Here is a 21,730-nt window from a genome sequence, read left to right on the forward strand (position 1 = left end):
TTATTGGCTTGGTCACAAAAGCCTTCATGTCTGTTGATTTGCATACTGTCAGTATGCAATCCAGTCATAAACATCGTCTAAGAAGGGTGGGGTTTTTTTTGGCAAATCTCATTGTATTTTGAATGCTTGATTTAGTTAGCTGCAATGGGAGAAACACTGGAATTTTTCCTTATCAATACCGTCCTTAAAAATTATTTATGTACAGGCCAAAGGAGGCTGCAAAGGCCACATGTCCCTCTGTCAGAGTGGAATTTCCACAAAATTAAGGGACACACAAGTCTGCTTCCACAGTTTATTAGTACAAACAATGCATACACAAGACTGTATATTTGTTTGAAGACTGCAATAGATTTCTAATTTAACAACTCTGTAACAAAATTTAACTAAATTTGACATTTATGAAAATATAAATCTCTGATTGGGTAGGTTCTCCCAACAATACAAAGTTTACATAAAAACATTCAATATGATCTATTAGTTGCAAACCAGTTAGGAAAAATCATTCAAGTCACTTAATATACTATATTGGCTTGTACATTGAACATTCACACACTACATTAAGTTCTAGCTTAGCATTCATTTCTTGGAAATTTGTAGTATGGAATTCTGATTTAAAAAATAAGATTATTCTGTTTAAATAATTTGAAAATATTTCCATGGGTATGCCATCTTTAAGATATGTAAGTAGGGGAAAATTTTCTTACGCTTTCAGATCTTGTCCAGTATATTTACTTAGGAAAATGTAAATTTTTTTACAGCATTTTTCATTATTTCACAATTTCTGCCTTGAAACTGGTAAAACTGTACAAAAGGCTCAGAGTAGTTTCTAAAGCAGAAAGTGAAGGTTGTATGCATGTGAGAGTAAGAAAAATCCATTACAAACTGGACTAAGAAGGGACCTGTTGACAGCCTTTACATTTAGTGGAATATTTCAGCAGGTACACAAACAGTCTCAGAGTGTTTGGTCATTTGATCGGTATTTATCATGGGAAAGAAGAGAAACAATACTAAGGCAAATGTCATAAGGACTAATACATGGCATGTCTGAAAACTACCAGGATTACTTTGGAGACAGAGGAGATACTTTAGACTTTCTTACAACAAAATGGACAGCAATATTTTAACATAAGAAATTAATGTCCTTAAGTGTTCATCAGTAATGCTCCTTCTCTTTGAAAAGTTTTCGTTACAATCTGTACTAATACACACTATGAAGACAAAACATTTCCCCAAACCAAAAATAAAACCCCAATCCCTATACTTCCTTTAGAATTCAAGACTTTTATAATTTTTATCACAATACAGAAACCTGAAATCCCTGCATGCAATTTTAAAAAAAAGCTCTCATTCTGTTCATTGAGGTGAACAAATACTTGTTGCCTCACGTGCTGACATGTTAGCAGCTGACTGGCACTTACTCCTTTCAGCCCAAAGATTAAACCCAATTAAAAAGAAAAATAAAAGTAGATATTTTTAAAATGATGATGGAATGTATCAAGTGTTCCAGGTTGGCAGGTGACATCTTGTCATTGCACCATCAAGCAGAAGAACACATTTTTGCAAGTGGGTATAAAGTTGACTGTTAGCTATAGACCCATCTAGGTGACTTGGAATATAAAATAGTGGTCTGACTTCTCACCAATCACTTAGAGTTTTGGCTCTAGTTAAAACAGTCTGTCAACCACAGATAGAATCACCTAACTTCTGTAATAGCATAACAATTTTGATAGTATTGCTAGAAATTTTTAATCAAGGCCCTGGTGAAATTCTGGACTAAACCTTGTATTCCGAAATTAAAAAAAAACCCTGCAGCCCATTTGCTTTATGTTTGCTCTTATGTTTACAGAAATGTAAGACAGGAAAAAACAGCTGGTCTGCCCTCTGCTGTTTCTATCTGTCTTCCGAGAAACACACTGATTTTTACATGAATTCAGAAGACATACCTAAGCACGTGTACTACTCAGATAAGCTTGCCCAGGTGGTTGCTCAGTTGTCAGATGCAAAACTGTGTCTGCAATCTATGGCTGAGCACACTTTCTCATAGCAGTAGCTGTGTCTTTTGGTTGGTGTTGCTTCACTCACCTCAGCCTCTGTAACTGTAATGGGGCTATCCCTTGCAAATACTTCTGTTGATTCCCTCCAAATGCAGTCTGCAGTCACTTTGAAACTATAATTGTGACACTTTGGCCTAATCACTTGTGTTGCGTTGTTGAAAATCTGACGACTGTTTGAAGTAGCAATTTTGATTTTCAGTGCAGCATCAACTCGATCCACTACAGTGTAAGTACCTATACTTCCATCATCAAATCCAATAATAATGTTTAAATGTCTCTGTGAGAGTGCAAGAAAAGTGGGAGTTTTATAAAGAGAGCAGGCACCGATGTTTTTGCCATCTGCTAGCCTCATTACAATTAAACTAGAGACTGCACCATTGTCGTCATCTTCTTCCCCACGACAACAAATGTACACCAGGTAGCGGCCGTCACGAGACAGCCTCTGCCGCCAGATGACACCTGGAGCGTGAACCACGCGGAGTTTTCCGCTGTGTAGATCAAGCACATTGATGTTCTCATCACCACGGGTTATAATTCCTAGCTTCCCGTTTGGAGATATTTCAAAGTCTTCCAATTTTTTTAAGAAATTGGTAGGCAATTGTACACGTCTGCAGATGACTTCCTCTGTTAGGCTCCAGATGTTCACACTTTCAGTAGATGTTATAAATACTATAATATCTGGGCAGTCTGGTATCAACTTAATATCCACAATGCTTGCACCATCATCACAGCAAAACTTCTTTGTTATACTGCCTGTCCAGAGACTAACTGCCAAAACTTTGTTCTTTGCCATTCCAACCACAAATGTATTTGCAGTTGTAATAAATGCATTCTGTAAGGCAACTAAAATATTGCAAACCCTATGTCCTGTAGCCAGTCGCCAAACTCTGGATGCATTTTGCTCACAGAGAGAGACTACAAACTGATCATTATGAGTAATCATTAGCTCTGAGATTTTTTGTCCATTAATGCGAAAGATATTTTCACCACTGACCGTGTGCCATACATACTGGCTGCATTTGTCATCTGATGTAACCATTATCTCTCCAGAAGACGTCAGCACACAGTTTTCAACAATACCTTCATGCTTGAACACAGCTTCAATAAATCCAGTGCTGAAGTTCCACTTATGGACAGAATCTGATCCATCCAACGTGTATATTAATTCACCTCTGGCTGGCAACACCAGTCTTTGGATGGGTTTGCCAGATTTGTCAATATTGGACATAGCAGTTATGATGTCTATATCCCAGATAGAAAGGACACCACTGGTGGATAAGGATAGCAGCATGTTATGATGATTTGATTTAATTAGCCTGACTATAGTTCCTGAGATTTCCTGTAAGCTTGCCATACACTGTCCAGTATCTCTTCTCCAAACAAAAATGGCTGAGGTATTTTCCATTGAAGCAATTATACAGTTGCCATTTTTGGACAACACGGCAGATATAAAGCGCTCGTTGTGTTTAGCTCTAAACTTTTCAGCCACCTTCCACACACGTGTGTCAAGAAGTTCAATGCTGAGAGCCTTACAAATTAAAATTGCACTTTGGTCTTCAGAAAGCTCTATGCTGACAACTTCACTGTCTTCTCTTCTGCAGTCAAAGTCATCTGTAAGCTGGGGTTTTGCAATTTCCTCTGTATTCCAAACCGAGAGGCTACCCTCACTGTCCACCATCACCATTTCTTGGGCTGTGTCTAAAATGAGAAGGAATTTCACAAATCCACTTGAAAATTCAGAGGTCACAGTGGTCAGCTTCTCTCCACTGCCCAAGTGGAAAATGGTTGCGGTGTTCAAATACTGCCCGCAGAATGCATAAACTCCATCTGGAGAGCACTGCACACAGGTCACTTCGTACCAGCAGTGGAAGTGATAGAGAGGCCAACCGTAAAGCAGATCTATTACAGTAACATCTTTACTGGCCTCCAGCCAAGCAAGCGCATGGTTGACCGATAATGTAAATCCATTTATAAAACTGGAGTCCCCTGCAATTCCACAGTGTTTTGACCCCTTAATTTCCACCTCAGAAAGAAGACAGGAATTTATGTTATCATATACCAACAGAGTGTTGTTTGTTGTAGCTACTACAAGATACTTTTCATCACTAGAAAGCTTCATCCCTAAGATAACAGATGGAGCTGTTGTAATTTGCCTAAGTAACTGGCGGGTTTCTACATCCCAAGTGCTAATGGAGCCATTTTCTAATGCAGCAATAATTGTGCTGGGATTAAATGTAGGCAGAATCTCAGTGACATGCATGCAGCTGGATGACAGCGGCAGGCGCTCGGGGCTGTAAGTCACATCCATGGAGGAATGCAAAGGGACGATAGAGCAGTACTTGGGTCCATCCTTGTCACATTCTAGGAGGAGATGTCTGAGTTTGGGCAATGAACTTACTACTGGGAGAAGTCTCTGCTGCAATTCAGCCGAGAGTGAACCTGGGTATTTTACTACTTTGAACTTTATACTGCGGAGGGTACTGGCCAGAAATTTCAGCTCCTTTTCTTGAGAGTAAGTGTAAGCTAGCTCTATGTCAGAAAGTGCTTTATCAAACTGCCCTATTCTAATCATGGTGTACAGCCAGCTGAAGTTCATGATCACTCCGTACAGAAGGTCATCAGTTCTTCCACATCTTGTTAAGTGATGAATAAGCTCTGTCATTTTTCTGTGATTAATAAAAAAGATATCAGGTTCCAATGGGTTACACTGAAAGACCCAAGGCTGATCTGGAGCCTGCCGGTCAAAAGCCGCCTGATCCACGCAGTGCTTTTCATCCTCGTTCAGGCCTCTACTGGCGTGGTCAGGACAACCACTCAGATATTGGTCATTGCTGTAAAAAGGTTTTCTTCGTCCACCTGACCAAACACCAAGGAAATACTCTGCCATGACTGTGTGCATTTCACGCAAGTCTTCTTCATTGTGCAGGTACAATTTCTGGGCAATTAGTTGCAAGTGCCTATTTGCCCAAAGAAGCAGTGTTACATTTTTCACCTGTCGCTCTATTAAATACCCCTGTAAGCCCTCCTTAAGTCTTGCAATGTATATATATGGAATTCTCAATGGGTTACTCTCTCTGACTCTCTCATTCAGTTCACACATAACACTGTTGTCAAGGGCTAAAATATCCTCCAGTTCCATTTCACTCAGGCCAGATTTGGACATAGTGATGTAGCCAAGTGCTCTTGACAATAGTCTTGACCCACACTTGTTTTCCAGCGACCAAAACAACTGCTCTATGCTTTCATGGACAGTAACACAGAGGGAGGACTCATCCACATCCTTGTGAGATCTCCAGTGCCTGACCTCTCTGAAGGTTAAGTTCACAAACATAGGCAGTGTGCACTTGGAGAATGCCTCATTGACATAGATTTGTTGCCCTGATGTTACTTTCCTTTTAACTCGCAGCAGCTGATGTTTCAGTACTTGACTGCACATCTTTCTGTCCCTTGCAGTCAACTCAATGTAGTTGCTTTCTTCATGAATAAGGCACCTCAGTTTTTGCAGGATCCCATGCTTGTTTGGCAGTGTTGACAAAATTATCCGTACTGAACGTGGAAGGTGAATGGGAAGCCACCAGAGCTTTCTACCATCATCACTATCTGTTAGCTGTTCTAAAGCATCAAATATAATCACCAGTGGCCTGTGAAATGAAGACTCATTCAAGAGATTTATGAACAAGTCCCGAAGGTCATGAATCTTTTTTGGGTAACTTTGTACGAGGCAGCGATAGTTGACTGCTAGCTGTTCACAAATGCTTTGAAGTATATTCTTCAGATCTGTACTTGTTTCAGTAGAGCCCAAAAATCTTATAACTACCACGGGGTCAGAATCTGGTCCCATCTCTTCTTGCAACCAGGAATAGGCCTAGAATATAGACCATAATTTAGTTTATATCTCAATGAAGCACAGTAACACAGTTTATGAATAGTAATAGTCTACATATGAATAAACATTTAAAAATATTACTGGTTGAATAGAAATGCTCTCACTGGCAGAGTTCAAGGCGGGTGCACTGAATAAAATTCAAATCATGTATCATCTGTGTTTAGCACAAAAAGGCTTACATCAAAGGGGACATGACTAGAATGTATTCCATAAATCCTGGGGTACTCTTCACAAAATCTGTGTCTCACCTCTGAAAGTGTGTAGATAGAGTCTCTTGTAAATAGACTTCCTTAGACACTACACAATGTCATCCTTGGTCTGCCACACCAGCCTACCACCTAAACCTGTTTAGCATTGATTCTGACTGAGTAAAAAGACATGTCTCTAGAGGACACGGATCAGAGTACAGATCCCTGGCCCATAGAACTACTTTGCCCTGGTGTACCTGTGACTTCTACTCTAAAACACTGCCACAAAAAAGAAAAAGTGTCTGTCTCCTAAAGTTTTCTTGGTTAGAGCACTCCAAGCTAGTGAGGAATGTAACTTCTTTAAATCTTCCCAGTCTGTGCAGGCTAACACACTCAGTTCTACATCTCTCCACCTCACTTTATGTATTTTATACTATTTTAAAAGAAAAGCAGTACCAGACTCTCTAGGCTGACTTATGTACTCAGATATGAAATGAGATCTTGAGTTGCAACTCCCAGTTTCATATGTGCAGCTAATGTGACTCCAGAGGAAGTAGAGACAGGGGTTTTAAACAGTATTGTTCCTTTCTTCATTTCCTTCTGGCTGATATGGCTTTTTCCCAGCTCACTATGCTAAATTCTCTGACCACCCTGGCGGATCACGCAGTTGTGACTGTCATCTGCAGAATTAGGTCTGGTGATGCCAGCTTTGTCTTGTTCTGCATCTTGTCCTGCCTTGCACAAAGTGTTTCATTCATTTCCCTGTAGTACTCAGCTCAATGACTTAAACAGCTTATTCCAGATAAGTAAGTATGGGTATTTTTGCAGCTTATTGCATGTCGATTTGTAGCCAGTGTATTAGAATAATTCTGGAATAGTTTCTTATGAGAACATGAGATGGTATGACTTGGAAAGATGTACTGCATTTGTGTTTAAGACTAAAACCAGAATAAGATGTTTAGATGGTTGTGGATTCACAGGGCCTCAGAGGAACAAGAAGGAAAGAGATCATTCTAAATTATGTTAATTCAGAATATTAGATTAGATTTCTAAGAGCTTTAATAAACTATATTTGTTTTGGCTAAGCACATGATACAGATAGGTTATCATTGAAAGGTAATATTTTTCTGCACATGTGTACAATAATATGGCAAATATACATGTTATTATTTTTATTTTCTGTATTGAGGGCTGATAGATCTGTTGAAAAAAGAAAGAATTAAATTAAGTGGCCTTTACACATAGTAGTGCTCTCAACATGACCTTAGGATGTAAGATACTTATTTACCTTCTTCGCTGCTTCAGCTAACAGAAGAGTCTTTCCTGTGCATGGTCCTCCATATATGATAAGAGGGTTAATGTGTCCTATTTTTCTTGGTAAAACATATTTGTGAACGATGTTTAATGCCTCACATCTATATTCATAAAAAGTGGAGTACGTTTTACACAGCGATGAGTGTTGAAGAACTTCATCGTACAGCACGTCTGTCTCTGTGTCAAAATTCTGCTGCACTGTAGCTTGGATTATGTCAATCATGTCTTCATAGAACTGCTTGCCAAGTCCTTCAATGTAATGGCTCTCCACTTCTTGGGAGTAACCCAGTTTCATGTCACAGTGGGTGACAGAGGTGTACACTCTCAGATTGGACGATGCGACAATGGTAGGAATGAATTCATCCCTGAGCTTGATCAGTTTCTCATGGGCTTCAGGATCTCGTAGGAACTTCCCAGCTTTATGGACCACATCCATGTATTTTCCCATCTCTGGAATTTTAACAAAACGCTCAATGTTGGCAATTTTCCGGATGTAGCAAACACACTTCTTTAGGAAAGCTGGTGTTTGTTTACCCAAGGCAAAATCAAGTTCATCTTCAATAGCTGTGGATAAAAAGAGAACACAGTCTCTGTCAAGTTTTCTTTATAAACAGTTCAAGAACGTGCCCCACCCCCAACAGGCAGACTCGATTGCATTTGTTCTCTGTAAAAACAGAAAAAACAAACACAGAGAATTTGCTGAGTGCTTTTGTATGGGTTTTAGTCTCAAGCAAGCACAACAAACCTTTTCCCCCCCTTTAATTATATGAGAAATGCCAACAGAAATATATTTTCATGTTTGTGGAAAGGTTGACAGAGCAGACAATAAATGAATACATAGAAATTGTTAGTGTGGACCTTACCAGAGGAAAGATATCTCTTTGCCTGGCTGTGTTTCATTTTTCCTTTCTCATACAGCAATTTCACAGCAGTCTTAAAAATCTTCTTAATCTCTTCTGATATATCTTGCCATTTGTTCTCATTCATAGAATTTGAAGAAGATTCCATCTTTTAAAAATATCCATTGTTAAAAAGTAGGTGTAATACATACATGTACAACTTCAGAAAGTAGAACTCTAATATTCAAGGCCAAAAATAACATTGTAACAGAGAAACACATACACTAACAAAAATCAATAAAAGATAAACATTTCATACTGCAGATATTCATATTGCATTCCATTTTAGAATTCTAAGAGTTAGCTCCTTTGAGTATTTTCTAAATCCCTAGTATAGGCAGCTAATGCAATATTTTTCAAGAATAGGGCCAATAACACCTTTATAGAAAGAGGGTTTTGAGAACTAAGCCTGAAATAATAATAAAGCAGCAGCAATACTACTAAAATTATTGCTCCTTTAATGAGATGTAATAATGATAAAAATTCAAACTTGGATCTCAAAACTGAAAATGGGGTTCCTGGAACCTATAATTAAGTGCCTTCTATTACCTACCATATTTAAAAATACAGGATTACCTGTGACATTATGATCACTCACATTCATTGCTATAGTAACACTAATCTTAACTGTCATCAGAGAGGAACTCTAATATAAATTCACTAATCCTTTCAGATGGTATCTTGCAAATGCCATGCTGGTGCTTTCTCTAAAGCAGCTAAGTTTCATTTACTGCTGGTGAAATATTTCAGGGGTCTCCAGTTTTCTTGGAGTCTCCAGGATTTCGTGGAAGCTCCAGGATAAATTCCCTAGCAACTCTTTCTTGACAGAGCTGAGTATCTTTTTATTACTTTCTATAAGTTTATGAGATGCAACTCTGTGTTACATCTTTAAGTTATGTTACATCTACATTATAGCTTTAAATTGTGAACATCCTTTTTAAGTTATGAATATTAAGTCATTTAAGTTATGAACATCTTTTTATTTAGTCCTATGTTAGTCAGTAGCTTCAGGAAAAGTACAAAGATTTAAGAACAAAAGCCCCCAATAATATAATATACACTCAAAATGAAGTGAAAACTCTTTTAAGGACTTCAGTTTTTGTACACTAAAATATGTCCTTAGGTAGATACTGGATGTGTAGGAGGGTAGAACTGAGCCCTGAGCAATAGATACAGTTTTTATCATCAATTAAAGACAAATGCCTGCTTTAAAAATTATAATTAACAGTGTTGAAAAAAATCTTATGTTATAATACAGTTAATAAGTTAAAAGTATGATACCTTGTCACTGTCAAGGCGGTCACGACACAAAGCAGAGACCACAAGCAGTCTCAGTTGGCAACTCTTTATTATTGAGCATGGCTGACTTTTATACACTTTCCAATTGTTTATGCTTCTTCTACCCTAACTATTGGCCACAATAAGTCAGCATAATACTATTGGTGAAAAGTTATAGTGACTTCAACTAACTTTCTACAAATACTTCATCCAGCTGCAAGGTTCTCTTATCTTTCTTCTCTCAGTCTCCTTGGTTACAGCCTTAGAGAGAGCTCCTTATCAGCTTCTTCTTACTTCTCAACTTCTTCTCGCTCCTTTAGCTAACAGGCCCGCTGTTAGTCCCTTCCACAATACCTGACTCGGGGCAGTGCTAAGCACTTGTTTGACAGGTTTTCTTCTATGGGGATAGAAGGGAAAATGTGTATTTCCTCTGCAAGTCCTGTTCATTGAAATCTAGCATATGCACAGTAAAAGGCAGAAGAACCTGAGTTCTCCATGTTACAACATCAGGGAAGGGACATCTGTACAACTGTCCCACCAGCCCTGACAGGGCACAGATGACCCAAGTTCACTTGCTTTATCTAGAGAGCACATCAATGCAGGAGTTGTGCTCCTAGGTGTTTTGCAGCTGCTCTTTCCCCGTGTACAGGAAAGGAGCACTACAGCAGCAGTTGTTCAGGTGTGGACAGGGCTGTAGGACCTAATTCAAAGACAACAGCAAGTGCCTGGCCTTGGGGACTGCCTGTCACTGTAAAGGATTGAGAAAAATTTCGTGAGCAGGAGACTGTGACTTACCGTATTCTGGTAGTTCTTCAGCATTTCTGATTTTGGTCTGAGGTAATATGCTGGTGGCACAGCGTTCTCATCCCTGCAGTACCACTCTTCTAAAATCCTTGTCTCTAGCTTGGCCTCTACAGCAGCATCCAGGATCATTTCAAATTCTGCTGACTCAACTTCCCCTGGTATTCGGATGTTCCCATACTTCTCTCCCAATAGGCCCTATGTAGTTACAGAAAAGCAGGAATTAAATTTTTCTTTTTCATTATGCAAAAAGCATCCTCAGGATCTGAATTTCCTAAAAGTAAGTCTGGTAATGACTTTGAAATTACTAGGAAGGGAAACAGATACTGTGTGACAGGAATTACTGTTAAGGGTACTGTACTGAGCTATATTTTACTATGATAACTTCAAAAATTTCAAGTAGATGCATTGTCTCTCATGGTACTCACTAGTATAAAAATACTACTAGTATTTTTAGTACTAAAAAGAAGGCATTAAAAAGAAATAATTAAAAAATACCCAATATACTTAGCACAGTATTGACTCATGTAGTATTGAGTTCCATTAGTCACAGGTTGAGATTATCCTCACATGTAAAAGCAAATTGACACTGTGGCTTATACCAGCAAGGATCAGTGTTGCAGAACCACAAGCTGCTTTGCTGTCCTCTATTCTTGTTGTCTTTGCCCCAGTAACTGTCCACTGAATGAACAGTGGGGCAAGGAAGAAGCAAATACTGAGTAGAAATTGATCAAACCCAAGAGGTTTGTGGAAGTCAGTTCTTAAACTGGGGCACAGGAGACATTTTCCTTAAAAAATGAGGATTAAAATACTGGTTGTGGTGCTCTAAATATACTCTTTTAAAATAAATTTATTTCTGTAGTTTACTGTCTTCAAACATTTTGTGAAAATATGATTTTAATGTCCTACAACTTCATAAACAATAGTATTATAGGAAATTAGTGCAATCTTTTAACAATTTTTTCAAACTTGTGACCGTTAGATCAATTCTGCCTTAAAGACTTGGTCCACAGAAGTCAGTGAGAATTCTTGCTTAATTTAAAATGTGATTTTAAAAAATTCTTTCCTCATTTTAAATTTATTCGTCAAAGATCTCGTGTTAATGAGAAGGAGTACTTAATGTGGAGAGGAACCAACAGTATCATAATCCTGATTTGAATCAGAAAGATCTCTTGGTAAAGTAATGCTAATGCAAATATAGTAGTGCCCTAAAAATGTAGGTGAGCATGTTTGTAAATAATATCTAAATATTCATTATTTTTAAACCACTTGTCATAATGAGAAGCTGTTTTAAACTCTTCCAGCAGAAGAACACCCTGAAAATCAATAACTGATGATGATGAAGTCTGCTTCACTGATTATAAAAGCAGGAAGCAGCAGGACACTTTGCTGAGCCCAGCTATGCTGGCACACAGCACTCCAGTGGCTCACCATGGCAGATGCTGCAGCCCCAGAGCAGACATCAGAGCAGTGCACCAACACTTCCTAATCCTTCCAGGGAAAACCAGTCAGCTCAGACCACACCTGACATTGTGCAAACCGACCTGGCTGAGTTCTGCCTGGAGCAGACTAGGGAGAACTCATGAACTACCATGCTGGCTCTGATGGCAAGCACTTGGCACCCTCCACAGAGGAGCACTGGCAAACAGCTGGTGGACAGGAACAAGTCAGTGTCTGCCCACTGCTCAGGAGGAGCAAAGGAATGTAGGAATTGTGATAGTTCATACAGTCCAGGATCCAGTTTCTGACAAGTCACAGCATCCAAGTCCTTAAAGAAGCTTCTCCAGTAGAGAGCTTTAGGGGAAAGATGAGTTTGTCTGGCTGCCATTCAGACCCCACCATAGCTCCATTCAGGGCACACATCAAGGAGTCATGAGAACAGAATAAATGTGTTCAGCAACTAGAATTATATAATAATTAATTTAATGAAATAAAATGATCCAGTATTTCTATAATCTAAATTTATTTTTGTTTTGTGATCATTCCAGCTAGTAGCTCCCTTCAGAGAGGGCTAGGCTGCTTCAAATAATGAGATAGATGGGGAAAATTTCAAAGCTTTTACTGTTCTGATCTATTCATAGAGCCCTGTAATTTTGGAACTCTGAAGCTGCAGAGGTTAAACAAAATATAGTATTATTTTCCTTCTTCATTCAAGTGAGGTTAATAACTTATATCATGGTGAATTGGAAAGCCTCTTCACATTCAGGTTGACATAGAAATCTCAAATTTGTCTCAGAGGAGCTTTTACCTTGTTTAGAAATTATTACTTAGAATTCATTAGGCCCCACTTTTTCTAATATAAGTCTAGTGGATTCAATAGACAGTTCCCTCAGCAAAGATCAATAACTGGACCCTTCATTAACAATACTAAAATGTCAACATTATTATGTCTGATTTTAATGCACTGCATTTAATCAACTAAATTTGTTTTGGAATTATTCTGTGTACTTTTCTGCTTCTCTGGTACAGGTTATGCTGTTCTCTCTTCACTGTACTATAGTTAAATAATGACTGGTTTTACTTTAAAATGAAAAGACAAGACTTTTTTTATACCTCTCATCTGTCATTGCAAAAGACATTATGTAAATAATCTTGTATTAGGGATTATCCTCCTGACTACTTGAGCAAAACACAATAAAAAAGAACTTTGACATGATCCAGCAAACCCAGCAAACTAAATACAGTGCTGAGCAGGTGTATCATTTAGAGCAGGGTCATCCCAGGCACTGCACTGCAGCTGTGTTCCACAGAAGTTACCTGAAGTTCTGGTATTAATACCTGAGTCAGTGTAATCATTTGAATAGTATTCTGGTAGAAAATTTTATGAGGTAGAAAACTCTTAATGGAGTCACTCCTTTGTTTTCTGATAACTTCAGACCAGCCTCAACCAGCCTCAGCCCAGTTTTACTGGTCCTTTAATGGAGGCATTGAAACAAAACCCTTTGTTTTACTGGAGAGTACAGAAGTGACTAGCACTGGTTTTCTGAAGGACTGTGGTATCACAGCCCAGGCTGGGAGCAGGAGGCATGCTGAGCAAGTGCAGCTGTTTTCTACTGAGAAATGCTCAAATGCTGGGTTACACCAAATAAACACACCAGGTTCCTGGGGAACAGTTACTTCACCCAAATGCCCCTTCTCTAGATGCACTGCATGTTTTCCATCAGCAGTGGCCCTAGTAAATAAAAAAAAAAATACTAAGGGCTATAAACAGACTATATGTATTTGCTGGAATTTTTATCCACTATTTGTTTCTAAGGCTGCATGACAGCCTTAGGATGGGTGCGTTTGCAGGCACAGGCTATGAAAACTGCATCTTCCCATGTTAGAGGAGAGGCTTGGAAGTACCTCCTTCCCTTCACTCTTTTGGTGTCATTCTGGTTAAATTCCTATCTATCTGTATCAATGTAATCTATCAGGGTACCACAAAGCCACTCCAACCTTAGAGGCCTCAATGAGAAGCTCTGAACTTCACTTTTCCTTCAGGAGCTTCAGTGTCTGAACTGCATCTGTGTCAGAGGCTTGCAGCAGCCTCTGGAAATATCTGCCCCATCTCCATTTCCCTATACATTCAGGTAAATATAGATTTCTTCTTAGAAAAATGAAGAAAAATTAAGCAACAGGATTGAAAGTAAACAGAATTTCTCACAGTCTTCATGTTGCTTCATACTTAGTCTGTAAACAAGAATTACCACTATTTCAGATCCTTTTGAAGTATATTATAGTACTCAACAGTAAGAACCCAAAACTTCAATTTATGATAACATTGCAGCCTTTTGATGAATATTATAGGGAATTATTTTTAAAGGGAACTATAATGTTTACACTGTGTTCACTATCAATAGACAGTTTTATATGCAGGCTCGTGAACCAAAATCTCCCACCTGATGAGTCATTTTCCTCTAATAGTAAAACAACAAATTAAAACTCATGAGATTGAAGGTGATTGAACTGTATAAAACGACCAGGCTGACAAATGTATAAAACCCTCAGCAACCATTTGTGTCTAACAAAACTTTCCAGAATTAGCACAGAGCAGCCTCAGCAGCAGCCTTGTTAGATTTCACAGAATCACAGAGTGGGTTAGGTTGGGAGGGACCTCAAAGATGATCTACTGCCAAGTCTGCAGCCTTGGGCAGGGACACCTTCCAACAGACAAGGCTGCTCAGAGCTGCATCCACTGTTGTTCCCATCAGGAGTGCTTTGTTGAGGCTGAAATCACTATTAAATGAAGGTTAAAAAACTACTGTCTGTACAGTGGGAAGTATTTTTCATTCTAATATTCTTGGTGTGGAAGGAGATTGAAATTATAGGTGCAGTCACAATAATGACCAAAAGGAGGACACAAAGAAGATTTAGATTTGATCTTGAGGTATGAGGGATTCACATGGCGTGTCGTATGATTAGTTCAGACATCATCACTAAAATATAAATGAATTCTGATGCCATACATTATCTTAAAGAAGAACAAGCTGAAATTTTAGATATGGTTAGTTACAGCTAAGATATTTGGTGGTAATTTTAATAAAAAACAGCTGTCAAATAACAGCAAATTATATTAATTACTGATTGGTTTAATTAATCTTTTTTAATGAAATTATATATTGACATCTGCAAATGAAGCCATTTGAGAAGTCAGATTTGTAATGTTTTATGGAGTGGTTTCAGGTACTTGACAGCTTAAGAGCAACACTTTTTTTTGCCATTTCGCCAACAGAGATCTGATCCAATGACCTTTTGCTGAATTACTTGGAACCAGTCCTTTGTCTTGGTCTTTGTGAAGATGTGACACTGAAGTGCATACCTATGGCCTCTCTGTCTCTTCTCATAGCAGTCCTGGATTGCCAGCTTTTTGAAGCATAAGCATTCAAGAAATTATCTTTGAAGGAATCAAATCTAACCACAGCTAATTTTTAAACTTAATATACTTCCTTGTGTACAGGGCTAAGCACTCCTTAACCAATTTGGTTTAGCAAGATCCATGAGAAATTACAAGTATTACTGTCCCCATGCGGCACAGGAATTAAGCGCAGGGAATTACGGCTAGGCCGGGACTCAGAGCTGGGACAGGTCTGCAATGGTTAGTCATAACCACATAGTGGAAGCTGTTTTTTCCTAATTTTCAGCTTTGTCCTTCTTACAGAAACTGCTCACTACTGAAGGAGGAAAGCCCTGACCCCTTGTGATGACATCCTGAGTGACTCACATTTCAGCCTGCTCGATTAATATAAGCTTAGACTAAGATCACTTATACAAAGAGGAACAGCTCCACTAGGAGAATGAGTATCTCACATTATTGAAGAGGTGCTCAATGCTGCACACTGTGGGCTGAGATTTGGAGGGATTTAAGTGCTTTTAAAACACCTTGGGGGGTATTAAGTTCATCTGTTGTCAGGGGTTGGGAAAGGCTGGTCCTACTGATGTCCAGAGGTGTCCTTCTACCATTCCCAGGAGAGCTGTGGATTGCAGTCTGGATCATGCCATGCCTCAGCAGGGGACAGGGCAACCACCTGGAGCAAGGCATGAAATAACAAAGCACATCCATGGTGCAAAAGCCCAGTTTCAAAACCTCCCCTGAAGTGGAAGAAGGACAAGTCTGTGGTCACCAGGCATAAACCCCACTCATCAGGCCTCAGAGAGTGAATGATTGGCTCACAGTCACTCATCAAAGGCCCTGCTACTGCAGCTCCTTTCTGTGCAAGCAATCTCATAGCATTGAACATTAGCAACTGAGTATTAGCTGCAACAGAAATATGAATGCTATCTTTCCACAGTTTGCACGACTAACAAGGGCTACAAAGTCCTCTAGATCCCTCTCTCCCCTATGGTCACTTACTATTCATTGCCTTCTGTTTATCCTGGGGTTAGAGACCTAACTCCCTGCACCCTCAGCCTTTGCTTCAAGGCTTCCTCCCTTTTGTAGTAAAATCTTTCTTATGAAATAAAACCTTTTTTTACTCTTTAAAGCTATACATTTCAGTCAAATAGCCATTTTTTCTCAGACAAATACGTTTTTTTCTCTACTGCTTACTGGGATGTCACACACACGTTGGCTGGTAAAATGTATGTTACTATGCAGTGGATCAGACTTCTTTAGACAAAAGAGACACATAAAGAAAAAAAAGTAAGTGAAGTATTGACATTTATATTTAGCACCAGGCTTAAAAGACCTCAGATTTAATAAAAATATTTTTTCTAAAAAGCATACTTACTGTAATCGGATTACAGTACCCCTCAATTTCTTTCAGTTGCTATATTTGTATGTATGGAGACAGAATCATTTCAGCATCACTACAAGAAATGCTCCATTGTTTTAAAATCTTACTTTTTACATGCATGCTGGTTACATTCCATGTCTTGTCTTTCATATTGAATTTGGAGGTGGTCAGACAGTACATTTGCACGTGCAAACCTGCCCAGGAAGCCTTTCAAGTTCAGGAAGGCACACAGAACGGTAACATGTCAGCATGTTTACCCTCCTTGCCTGCAGAAATGTGGCATTAGCTGATATAACCAAATACACAGTAAACCACATCTTGAAAATCTGAAACAAATGGTCAGGATACCAGTTTTTAAGGGCCTTTTATTTAACATCCCATCCTCAGAAGTTTAGTACAACAATAGCTCTTTCTGGTTTCTTGCAGGTATATGATAACTCTGTTCTAACAGTATCCTGTAGAAATCACTTATGTGATATAAAATATGCAGGTCCAGCCAGACATGTTTTTTGGAAAAAAAAGAAAATTAAAATAACACGATTAGCTGGGTCCTTGCCTGCCAGGCCTTGAAACCAAGAATTTGCTACCAAAAAGCAAAAAAAAAAAAATGTCCTACTTTATTATTTTTTTATAACTTAAGGGAACAATAGCCAACTTATTTCAAATTCAAAGCAGAAATGCTAATGGCTAAACAATAGTGAATCATCAGATCTAAAGCCAGAAAAGTATGTTTACTTCAATTTATCTCAATGGAATATACATGTTAATTGCTTGTTAGGGCAAACTTCAAGCTATTGTACCAGAAACTGAAACCAAGGTGAAGAAAGCTGTAATACTATGCTAAATGAAGCCAAGTTTTAGGAAGCTGGAGTTCCAGAGTAGCTGGTGCCCAGGAAATGTCCTGAAAATAACTGCCTCTACTCCTTTTTATTGAACTTCTAGCTGCAATGAGGTACAGTGTAAAGACCTCATGATAGAAACACAGGGAGAATGTCCTCCAAATAAATAAATACATTTGATGGCTCTTCTTCCCAATCAAAGGAGAAAAGTTATGTTGCACTGGTATTAAGTCTCTCAAAAATACTACCACTAGAAATTAAAAATATGAAAAAAACACAAAAATGTCATAATCTGTGACTTCTGGGATGTACAGGTCAAAGTGTCTTTTAGAGCAGCATTTTTCTTCTCTGCCAAGATCTGTAAGGCAGTACAGCTAATCAGAAAGAACATTAGAGCTGCCGCAGATCTCCTAAAGCCTCTTTCCTACTTTTACTACATCTCAGTATGGAAACTTTTAAGTTCCTGATACTTTTGTCACTGACTCAGACCATCTATCCATAAAATGAGGACAGTGATAGCTTGCAAAAGAAGCCTTTTATTTTGAGTATTTCTATTTTGATATGCAAAGAATGTGTATTTATGTATCAGCAGTGATGGAACTGTTATTTTACACTGTTTGTCCTTTTTAGTTTTTAAGGGAAAAATGAGACCATAGGCAGCATCAAACATTTTCATTTGCTTTTTCATTTCATTTGCTTCAACCTATGGAGATAGGTTGAAGCTGTGAATAAATAGAATTAATTTTAGAACTTCAGCTGACTGTAGAAAACACAAGAAATACAATTTTTAATTGAAGTTGCTGAAGTGAATAGGAAACTGAAGGCATAATAAAGACGTTTCTGTACTGAGAATTGTTCTTCCCCCTGCCCGGATATATATATTTATGTTCCCTGGCTTGAGAAATATTGCAGTGTGTTATTTCACTGAAGCATGCCCTAATTTCTGTTTTCCCTTTTTCCCTGGAGGCATTGCAGGAGCAGCCTGGGGGGACTATATCAGTTTCAGAAACTCAAGACAGGTTTTGGTTTCAGTTAAATGAGAAAGAAAAAGGATTGTTGAACCACCTTGTAAGAAAACTGACTGCAACTGGGACTGGAAGGATGAGGTGCAAGTGCTGAAGTGTTTTGCTGTGAGTACAGTTCCTGACATAAAAGGTGTAGAAAAGAAGAAAATGATGGTGAAGTTGCTTGATGCTTGACCTGTCTTTCAGAAAACTAGAGTGGCAAAACCTGGCTATAAATGAGCCAATTCCCTCAACTCCGAACTTTGCCCATAGTGCAGTATTTTTAAATCTCAAAGCTTTCCCTAGTGGTAGGGATGAAATAAGGATGAGTAATTTCTCAGGACATAGTGTGTAGGAGCTACCAGTCTATCATACAGAGTGAATGTGCTTCCTCAGAAGAAATTCATGACCTACTTCCTTGATACAGTCTGCTTCATCAGAACTCTCTCCTGGCTGAGAAAGTGTCAATGGTCTTTCTCCACAATCTCCCTGTCTTCTACAGGATCATGCAGCACCGAATTAATTTTGTTGCCTTTTCCTTCACTGCTTATTCTTGCTGGGTCTTTGATCAGCCTGAGAATAGATGCAGGTGAGAAAATCAGTCAAAAAAGTTATAAATAGGGAAGAGGTCAGTGAATAAAGATAGCATAGAGGAAGAACTGGAGATTTTGCCTGCCTCTGCCTAAAGATCTGAGGTGCTCAGGTGCTCACTCTGATTCTCCTCCAAACAAATGTGTTATTCTCACTTTGCTATATTTTTGAAATTGCATGGGAGATTTCTTGACAGGCATGTACATTTTCCTTTCACATAAAGCTCAGGACCTTGCGGGTAATTCCTACCACAGTCCAGATTTCTGGCAACTCTCTGACAGGTCCTGTAACACTTGACAAGAGTGGAACTGGGTAGAAAAACAAATCAAAAGGGTTAGGTTTACTAAAAGACTGCTGCACATAGCCCAGACTGAAGTCAATAACCTTGTCTGTGGAAATCACTGCCTTTACAGAGAATGAGGAATGCACCTTTGTTGGAAACAGCAAGGAGATCAATACTGTCTTTTAGAGGAGGGCATAGTGGTGTAACCTTCCTTGCTTTGTAAAATAATCACAACAGTCATCTAAGCCAGAAAGAATTGTGATTTGAAACCCTGTCTTGCATCTCACAAGCAAAGAGCGGCTAACGGGGAAAAGCTTCTCCTCCTACTGCTGTTTAATGTGCCCCCCTGAGTACCCAGGGACACAGATATCATGGAGTCAGAAAGGAGGAAGATACTCTGACCTATTAGTGGAGTCCCTGGGACGACAGGGCACTGGCTTCTGGGCCCCAAACCCTGGAGTCAAAAGCTGGCACTCTTCCACATTCTTACTGCCCTCTTTGGAATACTTTGTATGCAAGAAGGGGCCGTATCTTTTATTTTCTATAAAATATGCTCTTTCTTTTATTTATCAAAAAGGTATCTTAGTTTCTGCATTCCCATTTTGGGATGGTATTTATTGTTAAATGGTGAGGCAAAGAGCTTAGATCGAGCTAAAAATTAAATAGTGCCTTTCTATTGGGATATCTTCATGACTTTTCTAACACTAATTTTTACACAGTAGGTTATTTGACTTACAATTAATGGTAAGCATACAAACAGTGAATGTTAAGTACTGCCTGAAGGTAATGGGTCAGATCATTAGCCAAATTTTAAAAATTCTGCAGCAGATGTCCACGGAAATGAAAAGAACATGGCAAAAATACATATATGCCACTCAACTGAATGAAAACACTGCCTTGCCTGTGCCATGCACTTGTGTGGCTGAGAGGCACAGGATACAGACTGCCAAAGCCTGTGGCCAGCTGGTGAACTGTGTTTCCAGCCATGAGCAGCACTGGTATACTAAAGCATTTTAAAACCGTTTCAAGCATTAAAGTAATTTCTGTACTATGCAAAAGAGATAACAAGAAAAGAACATGTAATTTACTCACAATAATTGCAGTCTCCCCAGTTTTCTAAGCAAATATTCTGTGCTTCATTTTTTCAAGGTGGAATGAAATAAAAAGTTACTCTGTGAGTAACATGTGTTAGTTGATAAAATGTATGTTACTATGCAGTGGATCAGACTTCTTTAGACAAAAGAGACCCATAAAGAAAATAAGAAAATGAAATATTGACATTTATATTTAGTACCCAGCTTAGAAGACCTCAGATTTAATTTAATATATGCTAGGTGCTAGCAGCACTATTAATATCTCTCTTTGAACTTACCAGCTGCCTGCTAAATATTGTAAAGTATGCTGTTTCTCTACACAGAAATAGCATTGAAGGTTTAGAATCCCCTCCATCTCTCTCATTTCTGCAGAATAGCTGATGCTGGATTTTTGACCTACAGATTTATTTGCAGGGCAGATCATTGCGTTTAACTGATTACAGTACTACCTCAGAAGATGGTTTGCTAAAGTTCTTGAGGGTCATGAGAAAATAAATTGCATAAATCTCATGCAGCCTATTTCTTCCTCTACACATTACATAGAATGATGGAAATATGACTTCATGTTAATCGTATTCTGGCTAATGTGGTCATTCATATTAAATATAATACTTAACCTTTCTGGAACGCAGCACCAGAAATTGTATTTATGTCAAGAAAAAGAAGTACAATGGCTTAGCATAAAATATGTGCAGTCTTCTGACTGAAAATGCAAGTTATTTTTAGACTACACAAAAACCCATGCAGTTTCTGTGTTACATGGAAAAGCTGTCTGATCAATCTAGTACCTGTTTCCAATGGGCCAAGTATCAAAAACAGTTAAGTATTTAAGATTTAGAGAATCTTAAAATACATTTTAAGTTAAGTATTTAAGATTTAGAGAATCAGGAAAATACATTCCCATCCCTAAAGCAAATGAAGGAATTCACTTACAATAGCTTAATCATGTAATATCAGCTCATGCTTGATTTTACTTTCTGTGTGTATGTGTTGTTCAGAGCCAAACTATAGGGAAAGGGATAGACATCCTTTGCCTTTTAGTCTGGAGGCTGTGAAAGAAGAGCAAAGTTTGCTGGGGGGAAAGCTGTGTATTTTGTCTTTAAAATTGATCACTTTGTTTTGAAGGGTTTCAAAATACACAAAGCTCTACTTTCATTATTTACAGAAGAATCTTTCCTGTTGGCCAAGTCCATCTAAAACAGGATTAATATCTGCAGACATGTACTTTACTCCAGATCAATGCCAAGAAGTCCTATGGAGCCATTCCTGATATGACCCCAAACC

At 38.6% G+C, this 21,730-nt stretch overlaps 1 protein-coding gene across 1 annotated transcript in view; it reads right to left on the bottom strand.

Annotated features, from left to right (window-relative positions):
- Positions 1-278: 278 nt before the first annotated feature.
- The window catches only part of NWD2 (NACHT and WD repeat domain containing 2), a 51,788-nt gene continuing 30,336 nt past the window's right edge, over positions 279-21,730 (bottom strand). Inside the window, exons 4-7 of the mRNA XM_036381864.2 lie at positions 10,415-10,618; positions 8,306-8,450; positions 7,417-8,006; positions 279-5,919 (exon numbers count right to left, since the gene is read on the bottom strand). Coding sequence (XP_036237757.1) covers positions 1,987-5,919; positions 7,417-8,006; positions 8,306-8,450; positions 10,415-10,618 — 4,872 coding nt within the window. The 3' untranslated portion in view covers positions 279-1,986. The remainder of the gene's footprint in view (positions 5,920-7,416; positions 8,007-8,305; positions 8,451-10,414; positions 10,619-21,730) is intronic.

This window comes from Molothrus ater, chromosome 4 (assembly GCF_012460135.2).
Source record: "Molothrus ater isolate BHLD 08-10-18 breed brown headed cowbird chromosome 4, BPBGC_Mater_1.1, whole genome shotgun sequence".
Classification (NCBI taxonomy): domain Eukaryota; kingdom Metazoa; phylum Chordata; class Aves; order Passeriformes; family Icteridae; genus Molothrus; species Molothrus ater.